At 37.5% G+C, this 27,859-nt stretch overlaps 1 protein-coding gene across 2 annotated transcripts in view; it reads right to left on the bottom strand.

Moving 5' to 3' along the window:
- The window catches only part of NUBPL (NUBP iron-sulfur cluster assembly factor, mitochondrial), a 260,104-nt gene that overhangs the window by 172,255 nt on the left and 59,990 nt on the right, over positions 1-27,859 (bottom strand). For both annotated transcript variants that reach the window (XM_066343576.1, XM_066343577.1), the window contains 2 exons: positions 4,224-4,263; positions 4,043-4,133 (listed from right to left, as the gene is read on the bottom strand). In XM_066343576.1, the coding sequence (XP_066199673.1) occupies positions 4,043-4,133; positions 4,224-4,263 (131 nt within the window). The remainder of the gene's footprint in view (positions 1-4,042; positions 4,134-4,223; positions 4,264-27,859) is intronic.

Here is a 27,859-nt window from a genome sequence, read left to right as displayed (position 1 = left end):
TTTCAAGATGTCAGACTGATATAGTATTTATCTCCCCCCCCCCCCCCCAAATAGTAACAGGGAAAGGACATAAAAGAAACTTCTAGAGCACTGTCTGCTCAACACTGCAGTACACAGCATCAATACAGCTACTAAATTTTCACAAAGGATATTAAACTTACCAAATGCTGGTCTGTTTTCTAAAACAAAACAAAAGCAAAAACAAAATGCTCCTTAATTAATACCTCATATAATCAGCATGGTCACCGTATAGCCTAAAAATATCCGCTTTTCAGCTTCTGTTAAAATGCACAGATGATAGCCTGACTGGTGGTGGCACAGTGAATAGAGGGTTGACGTGGGATGCTAAGGTCCCAGGTTCCAAATCCCAAGGTCGCCAGCTTGAGCACAGGCTCACCCGCTTGAGTGCAGGGTCGCCAGCTTGAGCATGGAATCATGGACATAATCCCATGGCACTGGCCTAAACCCAAAGGTCACTGGCCTGAAGCCCAAGGTAGTTGGCTTGAGCAAGAGAACACTGGCTCAGCTTGAACCCCCAGTCAAGGCAAGAAGCAATCAGTGAACAACTAAAATGCTGCAACTATGAGTTGATGCTTTTCATCTCTCTCCCTTCCTGTCTCTCTCTCCCTCTTAAAAAAAAAAAAAGGCACAGATGATAGAAGTGACCTTATAAAAAGACTGTAAGGTAAATATGCAATCTAATATCTTAAAGTCCTAGATGATTCCAATAAAATAAGTTATGGATCCATTTTCTCACCCCATCTTTCATACTGATATTTTATAATATGTTTGCTAAATATGTATGTTCAGCACTTATCAGAGTAATCTGTGACTTTTATATAATTTATATTCAGACAGCCAGAGTTCTAAATCTCTAGTAGGTCCTCTGCCAGACTATCAAATTCCATAAATATTTTTAAACTGAGCATTTGCTAAATATTGAGAATAATAATGAATAAAATCAGGTGACCATTGCTGAATTGGGAAATTAAAAATTTTATAATTCTGGCAATTAACACAATTATTCTATATGCTCTGACAATATTTGCAGTACATAAAAGAGGCTGGGTTATGGCAAGACATTGATTGAGAACATGGAATTGGGATTCTGCCCCTCCTGACTTCCCAACACTCCACCAAAACACAAATAGAAAGAGAGAGAGAGAGAGAGAGAGAGAGAGAGAGAGAGAAAAGAAAAAAGAAAAGAAAAGAAAAAAGAATGGAAGGAAGGAAGGAAGGAAGGAAGGAAGGAAGGAAGGAAGGAAGGAAGGAAGGAAGGAAGGAAGGAAGGAAGGAAGGAGGGAGGGAGGGAAGGAAGGAAGGATAAATAAATAAATAGCTACTTCAGACTTTTGATCCTTTCACCTCTGGTCTCAAAACAGTTTCTTCATTTATATCTGCTGTGGTGGGTTTTTTATTGATTGATTTTAGAGAGAGAGGAAGGGAAACAGGGAGAGAGAGAGAAAGAGAGAGAGAGAGAGAAACTGATTTGTTGCATTGATTGGTTGATTCTTATATGTGCCCAGATCAACTGAGCTACCCAGCCAGGGCCAGTTTCCTCATTTATAAAAGCAGGTACTAAATATGAGTTTCATCTTTGAGCACAACCTTTTGACCGACTGATTAACTTGCATTGCCAGGTTTAATCTCACTCATTCTGTGGGAAACTCCCTTTGCCCCTCTCCTGAGGGCACATGCACATGCTCTCTCTCTTCCATCCTCATGGGCTGATTTGCAAAGTTGCTTTTGTCACCTGTTGGAATTTGAAATTTAAAAGGGTTCCTGATGGCCCTGGCCAGTTGGCTCAGTGGTAAAGCATCAGCCTGGCATGTGGAAGTCCCAAGCTCGATTCCCAGTCAGGGCACATAGGAGAACTGACCATCTGCTTCTCCAACCCTCCCCCTTCTCTCTCTCTCTCTCTCTCTCCTCCCCTCCCACAGCCATGGCATAAATAGTTTGAGCAATTTGGCCCCAAGTGCTGAGGATGGCTCCATGGCCTTGCCTTAGGTGCTGAAATAGCTCAGTTGCTGAGCTACAGAGCAAAGGCCCCAGATGGGTAGAACATCGCCCTGTAGTGAGCTTGCCAGGTGGATACCATTCCGGGCACGTGCAGGAGTCTGTCTCTCACTTAATTTAAATAAATAAATGAATCCCTGAGATTTAAATTTTTTTAAATTATTCATGGTGTTATAATCACTTATTTTATTTTATTTAAATATCTGATTCTGCCTTTATTTTTTTTTTTTCATTTTAAATGAATTTTATTGAGGTGACACTGGTTAACAAAATTATACAGAATTCAGGCGCCCAAGTCTACCACACACATCCATACACAGTATTGTGTATTCAACTCCCCAACACATCTTTGTCCATTACCATTCATCCTCTCTATGCCCTCCTCCAACCCCCACTCCCCCACCCCAGCAATCGCCACACTGAAATTATCCCTAAGACTTTAAAAAGGACACAGACAGGTAGAAAGGCAAGAACTTGAACACATCTTGCTGCAGACAGGCTATGGGGAACTGGGGATTCTGCATCCTGGGCTAGAAGGCTCACCTGTATCTCAGTGTCTCTTATCACTGACCTGAGTCATTAAGTCTCTGATCACTGTGGAAAGCTGAAGTATTTCTGTCTTACGTGGTCACCCATAAATAAGGGCATGGGCCTGACTAGGCGGTGGCGCAGTGGATACAGCGTTGGCCTGGGACACTGAGGACCCAGGTTCAAAACCCCAATGTCACTAGGCTTGAGCACAATGTCACCAGGCTCGAGCACGAGGTCACCGGGCTCAAGCACGAGGTCACCGGGCTTGATCACAAGCTCACTACCTTGAGTGTAGGTCACTGGCTTGAGCATGGGATCATAGACATGACCCCATGGCCACCTGCTTGAATCCCAAGGTGGCTGGCTCGAGTTCAAGGTCTCTGGTTTGAGCAAGGGGTCACTGGCTCAGATGGAGCCTCCAGATCAAGGCACATATGAGAAAGCAATCAATGAACAACTGAAGTGCTGCATTATGAGCTGATGTTCTCATCTCTCTCCCTTTCTGCCTTATGAGCAAGGGTATTTCTGAGAGTAAAACCAAAATAACCTACTCTGTGAACTTAGTGTAAAAGAGAAGAGGCAGCCAAAAGACTTAAATACAGCAAATGCACTAGGAAAAGAGCATGACTGTGGGATCAGAGACAGAAGGGCACATTTATCAGAACTCAAACAGTGGAAGACAAAATGTTACAATAAAAAAAGAAGAGTTTCAGAATTTGACATATTTCATCTACATACATTCACAACTAGAAATAATTATATATATTTGAATACATAAATAGAAATATATATGACTAGAATTGTCGACCTATAGCATAGTATCTGCCCAAAGTAAAATCTGAATAAATAGGTAATTGCTATAAACTGATGGAGAAAATCCAAATTACTTATCATATTTTTTTAGAATATAACTAACTATAAAGTCACAGTTACTAAGAAAAAAATAAAATTTATTTATATAAATAACATATAGCCCATCTGATATTTAGATTATCCAATCAACTGTTCTCTTCCTTAAGGATAAATTACAGTTGATTGGACAAATATTATATAAACAAATATATAGCCATATGTACTCAGACTAAAACAAAATTTTATTTTGTTCTAAAGATCTATAATTTATATAATATTTTCTACATTTGAATAATTTTCTACACTGCCCTTATAACTCATATTGGCCAAAATGAGATTAACCATAAATCTAAAGAAGGCTGATTACTTATAAAATAGATTTCCCCATCTTACTGAAGACTCAACAGAGCAACAGAACAGTATAAAATAAGACACTGGATTTTTAGTACTCATATGTAATGGAAGAGATTAAATCATGTGACAGTGAAATTTGGTCTTGGCGCCACATAACTCATGATACATTCAGTTTATCAGCTGGATTCTTTTGCGAAATCTAAATGCACATTTTAACATCTCTCCAATCAGCAACTGCATTAACCACAGAGTGCCAATAATAAAATGATACTTAATGCAATTTTCTTACCTGCCTCAATAGTTTCTCAACAGCTGACATTACCATAAGGCCTCTCCAAACAACTGGTGCAGTCTCTTCAACCAGGAAGCCCATGGACATACTACAACAGTAAGCCAAAATTGCAACTAATTAACATAAATTAATCAATAGTATTCTGAAAAGTAACATAAAGTAAAAAAGATATGCTCACCAAGCAATACCGTAATTCAAAAGAGGCCTCATTAGGTTGCCTGAAATAAAAATAAATAAATAAATCTCACTTTTATAAAACTCTTTATACATAAACATACTGACTTGTTTTTTCATCAAATAATATCAAATTAAAAATACAAACAGCCCTGCCAGGGTAGCTCAGTTGGTTAGTGTCATCCCGATATGCCAAGGTTGAGGGTTGGATCTCCAGTCAGGGCACATAACAATAAACCAATGAATGCACAAATAAGTAGAACAACAAATTAATTGTTTCTCTTTTTTTTTAGATTTTTTTATTTATTCATTTTAGAAAGAGATGAGAGAAAGGGGGGGGGGGAGCAGGAAGCATCAACTCTCCATAAGTGTCTTGACCAGGTAAGTGCAAGGTTTTGAACTGGTGACCTCAGGGCTCCAGGTCAATGCTTTATCCACTGCACCACCACAGGTCAGGCCTGATGTTTCTCTTTCTCTCTCTCTCTCTCTCTCTTTCTCTCCCTTTCTCTCTAAAGAATAAAAATAAAATAAAATAAAAATAGAGTACTCAAACTGCTGCTCTTTTAACCTCTGGCTAATTCAACTCAAGTTGCAACAGTTTAAACATTTACCAAGCACAAAACTAATACTTCTAATAGATGTAATATCTTAAAATGGTTGAGATATTGTTTTGTTAAGAACAATTCATCAGCCCTGGCCAGTTGGTTCAGTGGTAGAGCATCAGCCTGGCATGTGAATGTCCTGAGTTTCATTCCTAGTCTGGACACACAGGAGAAGTGACCATCTGCTTCTCCACCCCTTCCCTTCCCCTTCTCTCTTTTTCTCTCTTCTCCTCCCACAGCCATGGCTCGAATAGTTCAAGTGCATCAGCCCCAGGTACTGAGGATAGCTCCATGGAGCCTTCACCTCAAGTTCTAAAAATAGCTTGGTTGTGAGCATGGCCCAAGATGGGCAGAGCATCGGCCCAGACAAGGGTTGCCAGGTGGATCCCAGTTGGGGTGCATGCGGGAATCTGTTTTTCTATCTCCCCACCTCTCACTTGGAAAAAGAAAAAAAAGAACAATTCATCTACCATTTTCAAATATGTTTTTAAAAATAGCCTCAGTAACTACTCTTGTCCATCAATTTTCTTGGTGGATACATAAAATTACATATATATGCTTATCTAGTATGTGTATACATGATTATTTGCACACATATGTGCACACACAAATGTATTTAATCAGTTCTCCCTATTTCTATTTTTTTCCTTTTCTTTCAGAATTTTAAAAGTATACAAATGTTTTCTATCATTAAATCAAACTTGCTTCCCTGGATTAAACCCAATTCAATTACAACATAATTGGTTTATACAGCGCTGGACTTGGTTTCCTTGTCGGAAGCCGATCAACAGCTGCTGGTTGACACAGTCACAGCAAAGAAAAGGTGCAACAATACTTCCCCCTTTAACTTTTTGAATTAATTTGAGTTTTTTTTAAATATTTTATTTATTGATTTTTAGAGAGAGAGAGGGGAGAGAGAGAGAGAGAGAGAGAGAAAGAGAGAGAGAGAAGGGGGAGGAGCAGGAAGCATCAACTCCCATATATGCCTTGACCAGGCAAGCCCAAGGTTTCGAACCGGCAACCTCAGTGTGTTCCAGGTCGACGCTTTATCCCACTGCGCCATCACAGGTCAGGCATTAATTTGTTTTTTATCCCCCTTTTCTGGGTGTGTGTGCTATCATTTATGGCACAGGGATAATAGCACCATGCTTTCCCTGCAGATTTGTAGTAATTTCTCTGGAAATAAGACAGAGGGTGTGAATTCCACAGAAAAGCCTATAAACCCCCTTGCCTGGGCCCATAGACATGGGAGGCTGGCTATGATATCCCCCCAAAAGGGCTAAAGCTGCAGAAAATGCCCTCCTATAAATCATATTAGGAAAAAATAGATTGTGACATATGAATAGGTCGGAAACAGTAACTATACACAAAAGCACCTTTCAGCCTTCACCTGATCCATTACTTTACCTCCCTAGCCTTTTCATATAATAGAATAGAAAATCTTTCCTTTCCTCTTGCATACTTGATCTGCAGGTGGTGGAACACTCTAAGAAAAATAAAGTAAGAACTTAACTGGTATATGAATATAGTAGACAAATAAAATTTGACTAGACAATAGGACATTAGGTAGAGTTAATCAATACTGACCTTTTAGAAGCTTGCACAAAAACTGTTGTTGCTGTATTCAAGTTATTGTATAACTGTACTTAGAATGACTTATCACCTGACCATTGCCTAGAGCAGGGGTCCCCAAACTTTTTACACAGGGGGCCAGTTCACTGTCCCTCAGACCATTGGAGGGCCGGACTATAAAAAAAACCATGAACAAATCCCTATGCACACTGCACATATCTTATTTTAAAGTAAAAAAACAAAACGGGGACAAATACAATATTTAAAATAAAGAACAAGTAAATTTAAATCAACACACTGACCAGTATTTCAGTGGGAACTATGCTCCTCTCACTGACCACCAATGAAAGAAGTGCTCCTTCTGGAAGTGCAGCGGGGGCCGGATAAATGGCCTCAGGGGGCCGCATGAGGCCCACAGGCCCTAGTTTGGGGACCCCTGGCCTAGAGATATGTAACCATAGTGAAACAAAAACAATTATTAATCAATGCATTCTGTATACCATGTGATTGTAACTTAGTGTGTGTGTATAAAAATTAAGCTGTACTAGCCATTGGCGGAGATGCCTGGCAGTGAATGCTAAAGAATTCGGCTCTCTCACTCGTTTCGTACTGACGCCGTCTCTTCCCGTGGGACCCCTGGATTCCCCCGGGGCTGGACCCTGGCATTTCCTAATATTTTCTTTGTTTGTTTGGTTTTTTTAGATTTTATTTATTCATTTTAGAGGAGATAGAGAGAGAGACAGAGAGAGAGAAGGAGGGAGGAGCAGGAAGCATCAACTCCCATATGTGCCTTTACTTGGCAAGCCCGGGGTTTTGAACCAGCAACCTCAGCATTCCAGGTCAACGCTTTACCCACTGCGCCACCACAGGTCAAGGCCCTAATATTTTCTTAAGATTTTTTACATATATTAACTAGGAAGAGTGACCTGGAATTTTCCCTTTCATTCTATCCTTCTAAGGTTTTACTAGTCTCATAAAATAAGTTGGGAAGAATTATGCATTTTTCTACTCCATGAATAAGTTTGTGTAAAACTATAATTATAGTTTCTTGAGTAACGGCTTGCTATTTCTGAGCTAAGGTTTTTAACTACTGATTCTATTTCTTTACTAGGTATGGAAGGATGTAGATTTTCTATTTCTTACAAAATTTGTTTTGGTGATATGTATTTTTTCTAGAAATTGCTTTAAACAAAATTTTCAAATGTATTGCATAAAGTTGCCCAAACATTTCTTATATTTGAAATCCATGATTGCCATCTGTCAAGTCCCTTTTTTATTTCCAATTCATTTACAGACCTTCCCTCATTTTTTTTTAAACTTTACCTTGTGGGCATTTATCTAATTTATTCATCTTTCAAATACCAATTGTTGGTTTTGTTAGTCCTCTCTACTCTCTACTGTATTTGTTTCAAATTCATTAATTTCTCCTCGTAACCACATCCTTCTTTTTAGTTTCTTTGGGTTTACTGCATTGTTCCAACCTAAGATAAATAAATATCTCATTTATGTTCAGTCTTCTTTCTTTTTAAAATATATTTGATTATTCCTATAATTCTAAATATCATTTTAGCTTTATCCCATGTTTTCATTTCCATTATTATTTCTTTCATTCAACCATGAGTTATCTAGGAATTGTTTTTAATTTTCAGATGGGTAGATGTTTTTAGTTATCATTTTGCAATAAACCTAAATTAATTATGTCTGAATGATACCAATCTTTGAAATTCATGGAAACTTGCTTCATTGCCTAGTATATAGTCAATTGTCATAAATGTTCTACATGTGCTTGAAAAGAATTTCTATATAGGGATGGGCAAAAGTAGGTTTACAGTTATGAGTACACAAAACACAGTTTATTCTTATATTATATACTTTTCCATACAAACAATTGTAAACCTACTTTTTTTCCACCCCAGTATATGGTCATTAGGATAAGCTTGTTTATAAGTAGTAATTCTTTACCTTCAGTAATACTTTTGCTTTAAAGTCTATTTTGTCTGATATTAACAATTACAACCACTTTCATTTTGCCTAATCTGTCTTTTCTATTCCCTTAACTTTTAACCCATGTGTATTTTTTTTGTTTTAGATATGTTGTAAATAGCATTAAATTATTTAAATTTTGCTTTTATTTTTTTTTGTTTTAGCTTACAATATTATTATTTTAACTGAAGAGTTGTATAATATATATTTATATTGCTGAGATATTTAGATTCATATTTACTATTCTATTTTGTGCTTTCTTTCACCTCACTTTGTTTTTGGTAGCCTTATATTTTGATTGAGATTCTTTTCCTCATAACATTTTTCCCATTTTTAGAATACAAATCATACAATCTATTTCTATTCTTATAATGACTACCCAGTAATTTAAACAAATATGAGAAAAATGAATCAATACCTTTGCCTTATTTTCCTTTGAATTCTTCAAATCCATTCATTCTCCTTCCTAGGCCAATTCATATAGTATTGCTGTTCTATCTTGGAAAATTCTCAGCCGTTATCTCTTTAAATATTACCTCTACCATATTTTCTCCATTTTTTATTTCTAGAATTCTAATTAAACCTAAGTTTGACCTTCTGATGTTATCCTCCATGCCTCTCATATTTTCATTTTTTTCCAGCTCTTCTTCATGTACTATATTATATGTATTTTCTATTCATCTACATTCCAGTTAACTTCCTCTGTAGTCACATCTAACTTTTTGTTATTATATCTGTCATTTCCTTCCATTCTACCCAGAGCATGGGACATATCCAGCACATATCCCCAATAATTACCAATGTAAGAAAGATTTATTTCATTGATCAGTTATTATTAAGAATATAATCTTTTGGGTGTCCAAACTTTTACATGGTGATTTTCCACTGAATTTTCCACCCTCCTTAAGCATCAAACTTTGTCTACATTCCTTCATACAAAGGAATAAAATGTAGGCCCAAAGCCACCAACAATCAGCAAGTAATAGTAAACTTCAATTCCAGTGCACATCTACACCAATTAGTTTACATAGTCTTGTTATGTCTAAGTTCTAAGAAATTCCCTTCCTTTCCTACTACCTCAGTTATGCATTAAAAAAATAATTTTTAAAGCTTTTAAAAATTTTTATTCATTTTAGAGAGAGAAAATGGGGAGAGAAACATAGATTTGTTATTCCTCCCATTCATGCATTCATTGGTTGATTCTTGTATGTGCCCTGACCAGGGATCAAACCCACAACCTTGGCATATTGGGATGACTCTCTAACCAACTGGGCTACCTAGCCAGGTCTGAAAATTAATTTTTGCTAGTATTTTATGTAATATTATAAGGCATGCTGTTACAGAAAGTTTTTCTGAACATCTGGTCCGCCACGCCACCAGAACTAGAAATGGAAAACTGCTGCTTTTTATACAGTGATCTTATATCTCCCAAGATATCTGCCAAAACTCTTTTTTAATAGTTTTTTTTATTATTTCTTTTGAATTTTCTAGACAGACCAACATATTACATGGAATTAATTACAATTTTGTCTTTTCCTTTCCTCTATTAATAACCATTACTTCTTTTTCTTGTTTTAGTGCATTGGCTAAAACCTGCAGTAGCAATGGTAGCCTCATCTTGTTTTTAATGTAACATGGGAAAACTTACACCAAAATAAAATAGAATATGTATATCATCTATTCTCTTACTCTTCCACTTGAAATAGATGATCTAAAGAGTTTGTAGAAAATATGACTTGAAGTTTAAACTAAAACTGAAAGTTGAAACTCAGTGTTATAAACTGAGTGTTGTGCCCTCAAATAACAACAAATAAAAATTATGTTAAAGTCCCAATCCCCAATGTCATGGAACTGGAAGGTGAAGTCTATGGGAAGTGATTAGGTCATGAGGGTGGAGCTGTCATGAATGGAATAAGTGCTCTTATAAAACAGACTCCAAAGTGTTCTCTGGCCCCTTTTGTCATAAGAGGACGCAGCTAGAAGTTGGCTGCCTATAAACCAGAAATCAGGTCTTCAGATATCAACTTCGCTGGCACCTTGATCTTGGACTTCTCAGCTTCCATAACTGTAGAAAATGTTTGTGGTTTAAGCCACCAGTGTATGGTATTTTTGTTAAAGCAGCCTGAACAGACTAAAACACTGGGACAGTCAACAGTCTTTTTACAAATCTGAAAATCAAAATATCTGACACTGTAAAGGAACAATCTTTGTTAAATCCCAATCCCGAAAAAAATAAAATGTGTACTTTAAAATTTTTTTGTAGTTTAATGAATAATAAATTATAAACAGCCTGCCCTGTGGTAGCACAGTGGATAAAGCATCAACCTGGAATGCTTAAGTCACTGGTTCGAAACCCCAGGCTGGGCTGGCTTTCAAGGCACATAGGAGAAGCAATCAATGAATAAGTAAAGTGCAGCAACTATCAGTTGATACTTCTTGCTCCACCCCACATCCCCTCCTTTCTCCATAAAATCAATAAATACAATATTTTTTTAAAATTATAAACAGAAAGCTCAGCAATATAAGCATATTCATCACCATGTTGTTATAAGTGTTTCTTCAGAATTTAACAGAGAAAAGTATACACTGAAACTCCTAAACATACACAGAAAATAAAAAGTATCTTCTCCTAAGTAAACAAATTAATAGTCTAAAAGCATCTTACTTTAAATAATAAAATTATCAGAATTAAATGTTGGCATAAACTGAAGACATACTTTTAAATTAATAGGGAAATAGTAAATGACAACTCATTATTTCAGATATAAATTAGTTTCTTTTCCTCAGTTTTATTTTTAAAAATGTATACAGTAATTCCTCCACATAAAAGAAAAAGTACTACTTAATAACAAAGTACTACTTAGTAACAAAGTACTAATAGTTGAAAGTTCACCTAGAAACTTTGGAATCCACTGCATTGTGAGTAATAGCTTTTTGAAGAGCACACCATTAGCTGAAGTTATCATGACACAGATCATTTTCCTACTTCACTGTATTTCTGTGATAGCTCATACTGAAGCATGAAACATTCTTACTGTAAGTCAAACTATTTCAATTGCTATAATGCCACTCACAGAATGAATGACACCGCTGCATCCTCCTCACTCTATTAAAATAAAGACCTATTGTTCCTAACAGGTGTGAATTTAATTAATGAATTGTATGTCATCAGTATATTTCAAACAGTAGCGTAATAAAAAAAGACTATATTATAAAGTAATTATAAAGCTAGAATAGATACTGTGACCATGTCAAACTGAAAAGCTAGGTAAAAAGGCAACAGGCATAAGAAAGTCTTCTTTAAATATTTCTATTCAAGTTGACATTATTAAATATTCCAAGGATAACTCTGATTTAGAATCAGATCTTCTTTTCATAGAGATCCCATTGTTAATGAATCAGCTAAGCAGTCAACATTATCATTAACTTGGTATTCGTAGTAAGCCTAAAAAATCTCTGTACCTTCTACTCTGTTTCCTGGCTCCAAAACTAAAAGAAGAGTTTTAAATATAGTTGAATCAAGGTTCAGAAATATGTCTTTTAAAATTATAAATTAAAATCATATAACTAGAGACATTAAATCTATTTTTTAAAATGAGGATAGAGACTGCAGTCAAGCATATACAATCTTGCTTCATGAATTTTAAGGAATATTTAAACATAAAGTAAGTAAAAACAGTTTTATAGTCTGACCTGTGGTGGTGCAGTGGATAGGGTGTCGACCTGGAAATGCTGAGGTCGCCAGTTCGAAACCCTAGGCTTGCCTGGTCAAGGCACATATGAGAGTTGATGCTTCCAGCTCCTCCCCCCCTTCTCTCTCTCTGTCTCTCCTCTCTCTCTCTCTCTCTCTCTCTCTCTCTCTCTCTCTGTCTCTCCCTCTCTTCTCTAAAAAAATGAATAAATACTAAAAAAAACACCAGTTTTATAAAAACAAGCCTTTATCCACATACTGAGAAAACACTCCAAGGTGAAGAACTTTCAAAATATAGAAAAGGACAGCCAGTGTAAATTTTATAATTTCACTTTCTCACCATCCACTTCTTATTCCTTCCTTTCTTTCTGAAACCTAGATCCTTATGAGAAATGAGATGTAAGAAAGGAGCTGCATCCACTACTGTTCTTTCAGGAGAACATCAATGACTGGGTTGAGACAACATAGTTCCACCTATTTATAGTACCCAGGAAAGGTTCAGTATACCCTACTTGTTCACCTAGAAGGAAAGAAGGATTCAGAGGGAAGGTGAGTAGAGATGGGGGAATGAAATGGGTCAAAACAAGTGCCAACCTGGACAACCCGGAGCGATATTATAGTACTGTATCTAGAAGTAAAAAGGAGGGGGATGTAGAATATTAGAGAAGGGAGCAGTAAGACTGTTGTGGAAATTCTTCAGTGTTTTTACAGGTGTACACCTATCACTCTTTTAATATTAAAACTTCACTTATCTTCACCGCACTTTTCCTTTTTGTACCAGCCTGAAACTCTACTACCTCATCCCTGGCACTTACCCATCTCGAAGCTGAAAGCCATTCAGACATACATTTCTTAAAATACAACTTATTTCTCAATAAAAATCTGCCCTTTTCTTTTCCAGCCCATCTCTTCCCAAATCAAGATTCTCACTGTCTCATGTGGGTGGTTTCCATTTGGAAAAGAACCCAATACAAATAAACCACATCGAGAACTTAAGCGTTGTAGAGGATAAAAGTATTTTTAAATGGAAACTGCTCACTAGAATATAAATGAGAGAATGTATAAGGGATATTTTGCAGCAGGGATCAGATCTCAGATTCTTCTCTACTCTGAGGCTAACATTTTCTTCTCTAATCACTCAGAAAATATTTATTGAGTAACTAGAAGCATAAACTTGGCATCCTACTTCTGAATACTTGCCACTTTATATTGTAGAGTTTAAGAGAAAGAAGTGAAAGAAAGGTTACAAAAAAGACAGGCAATAATGGGACTTTAGGTAAAGATGATAAATATTATACTTGCTGTACATACTGTTATTCCAACCATCCATACACCACCGTCCCTGGCCTCCAGCTCACCTTACATAACTAATTGATCACATTCTTTCCTGCCTAAATCAGAAATGGACTCAGAATATTTTAAACATTATGTTCCAGGTAACCAGTTGTTATTTAATAGGAAAATTATGTGTTATCTCTGAATTAAAGATTTAGTCAGGCATCTAGGAAGGAAAAACTTGAAAGATGACAGAAGAAACCACTATATTCAGTCTAGAAGAGTAACAATAAGAGCCATTACATTCTGTATGATGCAGCACTGCATAGACACTTTAAAGATTTTGTATTTCATTGAATCCTCACAACAATCCTATAAGGCAAGTACAGCTGAGGAACTTAGAAAGCTACTCAAGCCTCCTCTTGGCTCATCTAAATTCCTGTCTTCCACAGCAGCCTCCAGACCAGCTCTCCATAATCCTTCCCTCTACTAACCTCCCCCAGCATCTGACAATAAATGTTATCCATGCGACTGTTTATCTTTCTTATGCCTCTATCATGACTCCCTGACTAAATACCATATTTCCCTTGCTTAGTGTAGATGGTGTTCAAAAATATATGTTTATATAATGGCCAAAACAATTTTATAAATAGCTAACCAGTCAAAAGTAAATAGATATTGAAAGAAAACTATACAACCTATATTTGGTCATCCAGGCACATTTACTGCAGTAAAATACACTGCTCACAAAAATTAGGGGATATTTCAAAATGAATATGAAATGAGAAAAAGAAGAAGTCTGTCTCTGTCTCCCTGCCTCCTGCCTCTCACTTAATAAAAAAGGAAAAGAAAAAAAACCAAACAATTGGAGGTTGGGTCAGTTTAACTCCAAAGCCCAGGACATTCCACCTCACTATACAGCAGCATAAATCACAGGCCTCAGAATGATCCATAGAAAAATGTACAAGGGAAACTGTATTCCCAATCACAGAAAGGGAAGAAGAAATGTAAGAGGGAAACTGGGAACAGCTACTTGTTGGGAAAAGCTTAAATGACGGGTACATATGTTCTCTTTGCACCTCAGCTCACATCACTTCCCCATTTCCATTAAGGTCCAGTTAATTTCTATCAGCCTGACCTGTGGTGGCGCAGTGGATAAAGCGTCGACCTGAAATGCTGAGGTTGCCAGTTCAAAACCCCAGGCTTGCCTGGTCAAGGCACATATGGGAGTTGAAGCTTCCTGCTCATCCCTCTGTTGTCTCTCTCTCTCTCTCTCCCCCTCTCTCTCTAGTAAAAAAATAATGAGTAAATAAATTTCTATCAAATTCCTCGAGCCATTCTCTAACTCCCCCACCCTCAGTCATGCCCTCTCTGGTCTCCCATATTATATATCACCTGAACCTATTACGTGATAGCATAAAATAATTATTCTACTATTTCTGACTGTTTCTTAATCAGAGTCCAAGAAGCTTTAAGACAACTATTGTATTTTATAGTTTGTTTAAGTTCCAACCTGACTGCAGTGTCTGTGTGGTAACTGTCATTTTCAAGCATTATATTTTGGAAAAATTATTTAGAAGGTTTTCAAAAACAGATTATCAAGTCCAGGCACCATAATGTCAGTACAGTAAACAAAATAAATGACAAAAAAACCTATTTCAAATCTTTATGAGACTTGTTTACAAAGTACTACATATAAAATAATATTTCCAGACATTAGACACAAACTGTTTATTTTTAAAGCAGTCACTTCCACATCACTTTTAAAAAGGAAGGGAAAAAAATGAGGTCAACAATTTCCTAAAATCCATAATAAGCATTATATAATACTAAACTAGAAACCAAGACTTCTGACTTCTGGTTAAAGAACCTTCCATTAAACCAGCAGTTCTCCAAGGACAGTCTTTGGTCCTGGAGTTCCCCAAGAACCTTTCAGACGGTCCAAGAAGGTAAAACTATTTTCAGAAAAATACTAAGATATTACTTGGCTTTTCACTGGGTTGACTTTTGCACTCACACAGGTCCAACAGCAAAGGCAGGTAAAACTGCTGGGCCTGAGCACAAATCAAGGCAGTGGCACCACGCTGTACTTCTTAGGAGACCTCCTGTTCCCCCACCATGCACTACAGTAGAACTAAATGCCAGTTTCTTGAAGAATGTCCTGGATGAATAGTAAAAATTAGTTTATTAAGTCTTTTTTTTTTTTTTTTTTTTTGTATATAGAGAGGGAGAGGAACATTGAGCTGCTCTTGCATGTGCCCTGACCAAGGAATAAAACTGGCAACCTCTGTGCTCCAGGGTGACACTCCAACCAATTGAGCTATCTGGCCAGGGCTTAATTTTTATTGATTTTTTAAAGAGACAGAGTGAGGAAGGGAGAGAGGGGAGAAAAAGGGAAGCATTCATCCGTTGTTCCACATTGCTTCCCGTATATGCCCAGACCAGGGATCGAACCTGCAACTTTGTCATTTTGGGACGATGCTCTTAACTGACTGAGCTAACTGGCCAGGGCCTAGTTTATTAAACCTTGGCCCTTGAGTACTCATCTTTTTAACATTCTGTGTGACAAAAAGGGGAGATACACATAAAGCACCTCTGCTGCACACTGAATTATAATAGCCATTTCAAGGGTTAACACTTGTGTGACTGAGTTGCAAGCTAAACTGGATGTATGTTTCACGGAACACCATTTTTAATTGAAAGACAAGCTGACAGACAGTGAAGGCTCTTCAGATTTGGGTATCTGGCATATAAAATGAAATGAGCATGTCATTAGAAATAACATAATTGATAATATTTGGTTGCTTATTTCAAAATTAAAGCTTTAACATAAGATTTGAATTTTTGGAAAACTTGTATCTGGCCACCATGAGTTTGACAGTTTCCCAACATTTAGAGAATTATCTGATAATACAGTATTGACAAGTGGATTTTTTATTCTATAATGAAATATATTAATATTTGGAAGACCAGCATAAATCAATGAACGAATATTTTCTAACTGTCCAATGCATGATGTTGCAAAATCCAAGTAAAAGTCTAAGTTTGACCCAAGATTTTAATGTGACAGATTATGAAAAGTTCACTGATAGTCTCCAACTGTACATGCAAATATTCTTTAAGAAACTGCCACTTGTCAAATTTTGTGTCGTATCAAAAAAGAAAATCCACACATATGAAATCGCTAGAAAAATATATTTCCCTTTTTTTCAACTTACATCCCCTTTACATATCCCCCCCCTTTTTTTTACATATCTGTGTGAGGCTGATTTTTCCTCATATTTTCAGCCAAAACAACATATTACAACAGATTGAATGCAAAAGTAGAGATGAAAATCTGTCTTCTATTGAACCAAACATTAAAATGATTTACAAAATCTAAAAAAAAATCAATCTTCTTACTAATTTTTTACTTCAGAAGAGTTACTTTTCATTAAAGTGTTATTTATGTTAACAAGTTTATATGTTTTTTGTTACTTTTAAAAAATAAGTTTTGGCCCTGGCTGGTTGGCTCAGTGGTAGAGCGTCAGCCTGGCGTGCAGGAGTCCCGGGTTCAATTCCCGGCCAGGGCACACAGGAGAAGCGCCCATCTGCTTCTCCACCTCTCCCCCTCTCCTTCCTCTCTGTCTCTCTCTTCCCCTCCCGCAGCCAAGGCTCCATTGGAGCAAAGTTGGCCCGGGCACTGAGGATGGCTCTATGGCCTCTGCCTCAGGCGCCAGAATGGCTCTGGATGCAACAGAGCAACGCCCCAGATGGGCAGAGCATCGCCCCCTGGTGGGCATGCCGGGTGGATCCGGGTCAGGCGCATGTGGAAGTCTGTCTGACTGCCTCCCTGTTTCCAACTTCAGAAAAATACAAAAAAATAAAATAAAATAAAATAAGTTTTTTAAATTTTTCAGTTTTAATTTCTAACTCAGTAAATATATCAATTAATATAACCTAAGTGCATCAAAAGCTCCAGAGACCAAAAAGTTTGAGAACTACTGTACTATATCATACTAAAAAGAAACAGAAGAAGCTGAAAAATGAGTAGAGGAAACAGATTTAGCATCTAAATTAGGGACCCTGAAAACATTCAGAGTTGTGGGGGTGCCACTTCATTTCTGGTCAAACCTGGGATTAGATAGTGGATGAGTGTGGTTTCTTTGGAGGAAACCACTCTAGGATAAACATAGATTCTCCAGACAACCCCCAACTCTGTACAGCCCTCAGTTACAAAAACCATTTCCAATCTCTGCCTGGGACTATAGTACAAAAAAACCAAAGTGGATAGGGAGGAAGGAGGAAGGTTAAGAGATGAGACTAACCTCAGGCACATTCAAAAGAAAGATAAAAGACTATTTTGGTATAGAGATAGTAGAAAGTAGATTATATTGTGATTTATAAATAAAACATCCCACATATATATTTCATTCATGACAGAATATATCATCCATAGTTTTTTTTAATTTATTCATTTTAGAGAGGAGAGAGAGAGTGGGGGGGGGGGGGGGGCAGGAAGCATCAACTCCCATATGTGCCTTGACCAGACAAGTGCAGGGTTTCAAACTGTTGACCTCAGCATTCCGGGTCGACACTTTATCCACTGCACCACCACAGGTCAAGCTATCACCCATAGTTTAAATGTTATTTTTTTAAATAAAAAAGATAAGCATTAATTTTTTTAAGCCCAAGTCTCTTGGCTCTTTTTTTGTGCCCTATGGTTGGAAGCCTTAATGGAGTCTAGAGTTAGCTGGATTATATCACAGAAAGATTAAAAATCCTCAATTTCCATAATCCTTTGTTCATACCATCCCATGGTCCTTACTGTGCTGATATTTTCTATCTCTGGAATCCCCACTGGAATGTCAGCTCCTCAAGAACAGAGTTTACATCTTACACATCTTTTTTCCCTGGAGCATAGCACAGTACCATTATAGACACGCTCAATAAATGATTCCCAAATAATTGATTTCCCAGAGTCCAGATGTAACATACTTCATAAAACATATTTCTTCTAGAAGTACAATATAAGTTGTACACAGTGTCTTCAAAAGAGTAGTTTCATAAATTGAAAACTTGGACATATTGTCAAATCTAAAATGTAATTTTCACTTTTCATCTTATTTAGCCACTCTGAAAATGACCACTTTCCCCTAAAACTCCCTCTTGGTTTTCAGGGTGCAGTTTTTTTCTTGTCTTCTTTCTACTTCTCTGGTCACCCCTGCTCACTCTTTCCCTGATCACCTAGGTGATTTTCCAAACTCCATCCTCAGTCCTTTGCCTGACTCCCTTTACCACTCATTTTAGTTACATTAGCTAAATCAGGATTTCTCAGCCTCAGCAGAACTGACATTTTACACAAGTTGATAATTTGTAGTGGAGGATGTCTTGTGCATTGCAGGATATTTAGCAGCATCTCTGATGTCTACCCACTAGATTCCCCCAGTTGTGACAACCAAAAATGTCTCTAGTCATTACCAAATGTCTTCTGGGGGGCAAAATCACTCCTAGGTGAGAATCACAGATCTAAACTAACTTCACTGTCACCTATACATATACTGCTAACTCTCAAATTGCTATCTTTCACCCATAGCTCTCTCCTGAATTATCAAGATTCCAATTAACTGCTGGCTAACTCTCTCTGAACACCAAATTCAACGTAAACCTTAACTCATCACTGTTTTTCTTCAATTTATTCTTTTTTTCTGTCTGCTCCATCTTGATGAATGACACAACATTCTACACAGTCATTCAATGCAGGAATCGAGGAGCCTTCCTAGATACCTTTTTCTCGTTCATATTCTATGAAATACTAAACCTTATTCATTCAGTATCTTTAATACCTCTCAATCAGTCCCTTACTCTTTATTTTTAACTGCCGAAGACTTAAATCTGGCTTTATCACATCTCACTTGGACCAATGTAACAGCATCCTAACTGGCCCTGCTGCCCACCTGGTTCTACTTTTCCTCCACAAAGCTGTGGAAGAGATCTTCCTAGATTGCAAAACTGACAGTGCCACTCCCCTTCCTAAAATCCATCATAGCTTCTCATAGCCTTTGAATTACACTTCAGCGCCTCAAACAAACACAAGATGGCATTTACGACAGGACCTTCACCTACCTTTCTGGCCCTAGTCTTCCTCCTGTAACTCACCCACAGGCTCTTCTGCCATGCCAAACAATTTACATTCTGTAAGCTTTTAACACATGATAGTCCCTCTGCCTGGACTGTCTTATTTACTTTCAATCCCCTTCTTACAACAAACTTCTGTCCTGGCTGATCCACTTTTCAAAACTTGACTCAAAAATCACCTTCTCCATGAAGGCGTCTCTAAGCTCCCAGTTTGATTTAGAGTCACTATCACTGGGTTCACGAAGAACCATACTTACACTTGTACTACAGCATTTACTTATGCTTATGATTCTCAGCAGGTATGTCCCTCTTGAGAGCAGGGATCAAATCCTATCTGAGTCTGTCAAAATGTACCATGAAGCTTTGAGTAAAGCCCTTCCTGGGGACAATGTGGGCTTAAATGCCAAGAACATATCTGTCAAAAATGTTCATCCAGGCAATGTGGCTAATGTCAGCAAAAATGACTCACCAATGGAAGTAGTGTCTTCACAGCTCAGGTGATTATCCTGAACCATCCAGGCCAAATCGGTGCCAGATAAGCACCTGTGCTGGATTGTCACAGAGCTCACACTGCCTGCAAATTTGCTAAGGAGATTAATGATCATCCTAGGAAAAGGCTGCAAGATGGCCTAAATTTTCTGAAATTTGGTGATCCGCCATTTTTTATATGGTTCTTGGCAAGCCCATGTGTGTTGAGAAATTCTCTGACTATCCTCTGGGCTGTTTTGCTGTTTGTGACATGAGATAGTTGCTGTGGGTGTCACCAACACAGTGGACAAGAAGGCAGAGGGGGCTGGCAGTCATCAGGTGTTCCCACAAAGCCCAGAAGACTAAATGAATATTATCTCCAATACTTGCCACTTCTTTTTTTTTTCTTTTTTTTTTTTTTTTTTGCAAGAGAAAGGAAGAGAGACAAGAAGGAAGAGACATGAGGAGCATCAACTCATAGTTGTGGCACTTTAGTTGTTCACTGATTGCTTCGCATATGTGCCTTAGCCAGAGGCTTCAGCCAAGTCAGTGACCCTTTGCTAAAGCCAGCAACCTTGGGCTGAAGCTTTTGACCTTGGGCTTCAAGCCAGCAATCTTTGGCTCAAGCCAGTGACAATGGGATCCATTCGATAGTACCATGCTCAAGTCAGTGACACTGAGATGAGCCTGTGCTCAAGCCGGCAACCTTGGGGTTTCGAACCTGGGATCTCAGCATCCTAGGTTCACATTCTATCCACTGTGCCATGACCAGTCAGGCCTGTCACTATGGTCTTAATCAGTGGAGGAAGACTAGTCTCAGAGCTGTTTGTCTCAATTGCCCATTTAAATTTAATAATAGAAAAGTTAATGATTACAATGCAGCATAAAACCTTCAGAGAAAAGGAGGATGTCTTGTGGAACATTTGGTTTTTTGGTGTGTGTCAGTTTTTAAGCTATTTTTTTAATCAATACTTGTTAATGGAACAACTTGACCAAAATTTTGTCACAGAATTTTGAGACCCATTAAAACAAAGTTTAATGAGAAAAAAAATCTTATTTGATCTGATAGCCAACAGCCAAGTACTATTCATGTAAATTAACTACATAAAAGATACTCAATAAATGTTTGCTAAATGAATGGAAATAATAGCTCCTCAATATTCCATTTTTGATAAAAAAAATACTGCAATATTTAAAACAAATTTTAAAAAGGCATCATTTAACAGCAACCATTTTTATACTAAGCCTGCTTTAACTAGTTAAGTTGCAAGTAAGAAAATTTTAAAAGATGCTTTACTTGAATGAATGTGTCTATCCTTTTTCAGCCACAGAATCTGTAATAAACATTTATTTTTTAAAAGCCCTAAATGTTCCTCCAATAACTATGGTGCCTATTAATATATCCAAACAGAGCATCTGAACTTAGGTCCTCCTGATAACTACGACATCTCAATTTTTATTTACTATTCTTGCCCAAATCTGACAATAATAACATTTTTGCTTATTGTGAGACTTCTAGGTCAAGTATACTATATGCAGTATTAAATTATGCAGTTATTTATGTAATTAAGAATATGGCTTACAGATGGATCTGTCTTTATCTCACATAATTATCAGTTATATAAGTCCCAATTCCCACAATACTACTATACTTAAAAAACTGACAGTATTACATGTCCCCCATGAACCTCAATCACAAAGAAGCCAAATTTTTAGACTCAGACTTTAACCCTCAGCTTCCCGCTTCCATCCCCATGTCTCAGAAGCCCCACACGCATCATCTTCCTACCTTACTCATCTCTCGTTTCAGCCACCACTGTGGCAGCCAGCTCCATATGGGCTCTGGCCAGTATCACAGAGGAGCTACCTAAACACACCTCACTCAGGCCTATATACTATGTCAGGGGTCCCCAAACTACGGCCCGCAGGCCACATGCGGCACCCTGAGGCCATTTATCCGGCCCCCACCGCACTTCCTGAAGGGGCACCTCTTTCATTGGTGGTCAGTGAGAGGAGTACTGTATGTGGCGGCGCCGCAAAGCGTGGCATCGCTCATGTACAGGACTACTTCCGGTGACGCGGGACGTAGGCATCATGGCTCCAGAAGCACCACGTCATTTCACTTGTTACGGCTAGCAGTGACAAATATGGAACCAGACATTGACCATCTCATTAGCCAAAAGCCGGCCCATAGTTCCCATTGAAATACTGGTCAGTTTGTTGATTTAAATTTACTTGTTCTTTATTTTAAATATTGTATTTGTTCCCGTTTTGTTTTTTTACTCTAAAATAAGGTATGTGCAGTGTGCATAGGGATTTGTTCATAGTTTCTTTTATAGTCCGGCCCTCCAACGGTCTGAGGGACAGTGAACTGGCCCCCTATGTAAAAAATTTGGGGATCCCTATACTATGTGCTTCTCATTTCCCACCCCAAAACTTCCATGGTGACACCAAGTACGGACACCACCAGCCACCACAGGACTCTGCCAGGCTGCCAGGGATCTCTCATACAAAACTTAGAGTTAATACCTCCTGAAGAAAGCCTTTGGCCAATGGAAGATGAACCCCATTAGATAAATTCCTCACTTTCCTCCCAGAAAGACTATATTGAGATGGAGTTTATACAGTCTCATACAGTCAAGTAATCTGTCACATTTAGCACAGACAGCTTGACAACTCATTTTCACATTGGCTCTCCCCCCTTTTCTCCTTCCTCTGTCTACTTTTGTACTCCCTAATACATTAATTAGTTGTGCATAGGGCTCTGCTTTCTCCAGAATCCAGTTTAAGTCATTCCACCACTTCAAAAAAGTATGTGGTTTGTATACTGCAAGGGAAATCCCAAAGCCCATTAAAATGCAAGCTACTGTTTCTGCTTTCTTTTCCTTAATTGAAAGACCTCAGAGATAGCAGAATGAAATCAAAACCTCACTGTCACTGCTTCTTCATTTACTACTTCTCCTAACCCATTACAAATACCAATTTCCAGAATAAATAGTCTCAAATGAGATCTTCCTATTAGTGTCCACGCACCATTTTGGTTTGGCAATGAGAATGGTCTGAGGAAAAGAGTGATGGGTATGCTAAGCTACTACTTCTTTTTTTTCCAGGTTGCTCATAGTCCCAGAGCTGTCTTTTCTACCATGGCTCAATTCTGCTTACTGTTATAAGTAAGCAGAGCAATGCTTATCATTTCAAAGCTACGCTACAAAGTAAGACTGGCACTGTCCTGTTATACCAAAATGTGAGCAGTCATTTCACTTTCTATTACATAATTCTCAAAAGTCAAACTACTAACTATATAGGGTCCTTCATATTTCCTAAAAATGGGAAAAAGTAAAAATAGAAAAAGAAATATAAGACAGCCACTCAGATATATCATGAAGATTAACTGCTAAGATAATGACTTAAAACTTTCCTTACTATTCATATTGTTTGCAAACTAAGTTACTCATATACACAAGGCATGAAATAAAGTGTGTAGCTAATATACAAGAAATTTGGCAGGAAGCATATTCATTTATTCAACTATAATTTACTGCAAATCTACTACATACCAAGCATTAGAGAAACAAACTAAGTAAGACAGCCTCGGCTCTGTGAATGCTGTATTGTCTAATAAAAAAGATAGAAAGCCTGACCAGGCAGTGTTGCCATGGATAGAGTGTAGGCCTGGGGTGCTGAATACCCAGGTTTGAAAACCCAAGGTCTCTGGCATGAGTACATGCTCATCTGGCTTGAGCACAGGTTCACCAGCTTGAGCATGAGGTTGCCAGATTGAACGTGGGGATCATAGATATGACTCCAAAGGTCGCTGGCTTGAAGTCCAAGGTTGCTGGTTTGAGCCCAAAGTCACTTCAGCAAGGGGTCACTGGCTTGGCTGGTGCCTCCCAATCAAGGCACATATGAGAAAACAATCAATGAACAACTAAGGTGCCACAACTATGATTTGATGTTTCTCTTTCCCTTCCTGTCTATCCTTGTCTCTCTCTTGTACACTAAAAAAAATAAAAATAAATAAAATAAAATAAAATAAAAATATATAGAAAAAAATTCAACAGATAACTCAAAAACTTGATCCTTATCATTGCAATAAGAATACTAAGGAGTCAGGGAATGTGTCATAGAAAAATAAATATTAAAACTGGGACCTGATGAGTAGACCTTAGTTGTAGGGAATGAGTGGAAAACAGTAGAGGTGAAAGGCATCACAAGTAGAATGAAATATGTGAGAGTCCTGAGACAGTATAAAGCTGGCATTTTTGAGAGAAAGAGGCCACTGTAACTGGTGCTGAGTAACAAGGCAAACTTGATGGAATGTAACCTGTTAAGTAAATAGGAGAAGATCAGATCGATCATATAGACCTTTATACTACAAATATTAATATTAGTTCCTGGCCAGTGGTGGTGCAGTGGGTAGGCTCAACCTGGGATGCTGAAGACCCAGGCTCAAAACCCCAAGGTCACCAGCTTGAACACAGGCTCATCTGGCTTGAGTGCGAGCTCACCACCTTGAGCGCAGGGTCGCCGGCTTGAGCATGGGATCATCGACATGACCCCATGGTCACTGGCTTGAGCCCAAAGGTTGCTGGCTTAAACCCAAGGTCACTGGCTTGAACAAGGGGTCACTGGCTCAACTGGAGGCCCCCCCAGTCAAGGCACATATGAGAAGCAATCAATGAACAATTAAAGTGATGCAACTACAAGTTGATGAGTCTCATCTCTCCCCCTTCTTGTCTGTCTCTCTCTGTCTCTCTTTTAAAAAAATATTTAAATAAATAAATGCTAATACTGGCAAATGATAACATTAAGGATTTTAAAAATAAAAGTTATATCATTTGTCATGATATGAAAGTATAATTTTAGAATATAATTCAAAACAATTTGTAGGCTAGTGAAGTTTCCAAACTAAAAATTAGAGAAGGCTTATAGCTAAGGTTACTAAGTCTCCCACCCAATGAAATACCACTCTTCTGTTTTCCCCCAGTTCTGTAATGACTGCTGTTTTAAAGAACAGACTGAGCCCTGGACAGTTGGCTTAGTGAATATAGCATCAGCCTGGTGTGCAGACATGCCAGGTTCAATCCCTGATCAGGGCACACATGAGAAGCAACCATCTGCTTCTCTTCCCCTTTCTCTCCCCCTTCTCTCTTTCTTCTCCTCTCGCAGCCAGTGGCCTGATTGGTCCAAGTTTCGGCCCCAGACCAGGGTTACCAGGTGAATCCTGGTTGGGGCACATGCGGGTGTCTGTCTCTCTATCTCTCCTTCTCTTAAAAAAAACAGATTGATTCACTGAGTCTATACAATAGATAATATTGAAGAAATCCTGTACTGGTAATATTGTGAAAGCAAATTTATCCCACCTTTCTTTTTCATTGCAGTAAAATATATCAAATTTATCATATAATTTTTAACTTTCATTTTGCTTTATTTGATTTTTTAAATTAAATTTAATGGGGTAACATTGTTAATAGGATCATGTAAGTTTCAGGTGTACTTGTATACCCCTGTGGTACATGATCTGTATACTGTGTTGTGCACCCATCACCCAAAGTCAAACCATCTTTTGTCACCATATATTTGGTCCTCTTTACCCCCCCACACACTTCCCCACTCCAGCCCTCCAGTAACTCATTGTCTATGAGTCCCATTTTATATTCCACGTATGAATGATATTATACAGTTTTTAGCTTTTTCTGACTGACTTATTTCACTTAGCATAATATTCTCAAGGTCTATCCATGTTGTCACAAATGGCAGTATTTCATCATTTCTTATGGCTGAGTAGTACTTTATTACATATATGTACTACATCCTCTTTATCCAATCCTCTATCGAAGGACACTTTGGTTGTTTTCACGTCTTGGCCACCATGAATAATGTTATGATGAACATGGGGGTACATTATGTCTTTGGAACAAATGTTTTTGAGTTTTTCAGATATATACACAGTTTAAAAAATGGGCAGAAGAAGTAAACACCTCTCGCATGAAGACATATAAATGGCCAACAGATATATGAAAGGATGCTCATCTTCACTAGTTGTCAGGGAAATGCAAATTAAACTAGAATGATATACCACCTCACAAAATTTACCATCTTAATCATTTTAAGTGCATAGTTCAGTGGTACTAAATACATTAATAATGTATCACCACCATCCATCTCTATAATTCTTTTCATCTTATAAAACTGAAATACCACACTTTTAAAGCAATAACTCCCCATTTCCCCTCCCCCTTAGTCCCTGGCAAGCACAGTTCTATTTTCTGTCTTTGTGACAGAAAATATCTCATATAAGAGGAATCAATCAGAGGTTCTCATTTTGTGACTGGCTTATTTCACTTAGCGTAATGTCCTCTTGGTTCATCCATGTTGCAGGATATATCAGAATTTCCTTTTCAAGGCTGAATAATGTTATACTATATGTATATACCACATTTATTTATCTACTCATCCACAGATGCTTAGGTAGCTTCCATATTATACCTATAGTGAATAATACAGCTATGAACATGGGTAGACAAAATCATCCAATCTTGATAAACAAGATGTCATTTCAATCCTTTACTCTGTATAGATGCATACCAAATACACAAAATCTAGAGCAGAAGTTCAAAAGAAAGTAAAAAAGATGCCTTCATTGGATTTTATATAATGTCATTATTAATGGCCACTTGTCTTTTCCCATATGGTTCCCAATTCATAGATGAATATCCCCACATTTTCCATTTTCAAAACTCACTTGACATGCTGCTTTCACCAGACTACTTTCCTTTTAAATGCTTTACTTTCTGCTAATCTTTAAAAAAAAAGCAGCATAGGTTTTCTTAAAGTACCCACCGAAGGTTTCTAAAGTACCTAGTGAATTTATTAAAGTAACTATAAATCAACTAATAATGAGGACTATTTTAAAAAGCAAAAATTTTGCAGGACACAAATAAAAAGAGTATTATAAATAAATTGCAAGCTAATCCTCCCACTAGCTACCTATAGTAATCTTTTTATTTTTCTCATCTGAGAGAAGATACTGAACATGTGTTGATAATTTTGAGAAACACTGAAAATCAAGTAGTTAGGAAATAAGAAGGAAGAAAAAAGTGGTTTTTAATTTGCTTTTTAACCAGGGACTATACTTGAAAAGAGAAATGTGAGGTATAAACAGCATTAACAGACATGGCCCTATTACAAATGTACTGTACTACTAATCTACACATCTTAAGGCTAGCCCTCTGATGTAAGTTGAAATGTGAAAGAGATAGGAGATCACCAATCTTGTCTTACTGCAAATGCTAATTATAAACACAAAGATGTATGGCCTGTTTGACATTTATATAGATGCACCAGGTCAACACTATTTGATAACATCCTCTGAAAGAAATCTAAAAATAACAGACAGTAGCTACTAAAATATATTTAGTTGTTCCATGATCGAATAAGGCATCCTTCAATGATTTCACTTTCGTTAGCCCCTGGCTATAACGGTTTGCAGTAAAGCAAGTAAAACTCCAAAAAAGCAGCTGGCTATTCTTCAGCTCAGGATTCTCAAAGGAAAAGGAAAAGGTTTTACAACACTAAGAGATACTGTATTTCCCATGTATAAGACACTCCCATGTACAATATAAGATGCACCTTAATTCTGGGGCCCAAAATTTGAAAAAAAAAATGTATTGCATGAAGTTATTAAACTCAAGTTTTATTCATCATAAAATTCATACAACTCCTCATCACTGTCAAAACTCCCATCCATTAGCTTGACCTCATCTGTGTCTGATGACAAATCACTGTCTTCAACAATGAGCACAAAAACAAACGCAAAAAAGCAAGAAAAGCAAATTAAAAAAATCTACAACCACTGTATAAGATGTACCCAGTTTTTAGACCCCAAATTTTTGGAAAAGGGTGCATCTTATATATGGGGAAATATAGTAT

Source organism: Saccopteryx leptura, chromosome 6 (genome assembly GCF_036850995.1).
Source record: "Saccopteryx leptura isolate mSacLep1 chromosome 6, mSacLep1_pri_phased_curated, whole genome shotgun sequence".
In the NCBI taxonomy this organism is placed as follows: Eukaryota; Metazoa; Chordata; class Mammalia; order Chiroptera; family Emballonuridae; genus Saccopteryx; species Saccopteryx leptura.
Note: the sequence above shows the minus strand (reverse complement) of the source record. Positions and strands in the feature narration are given on the sequence as shown.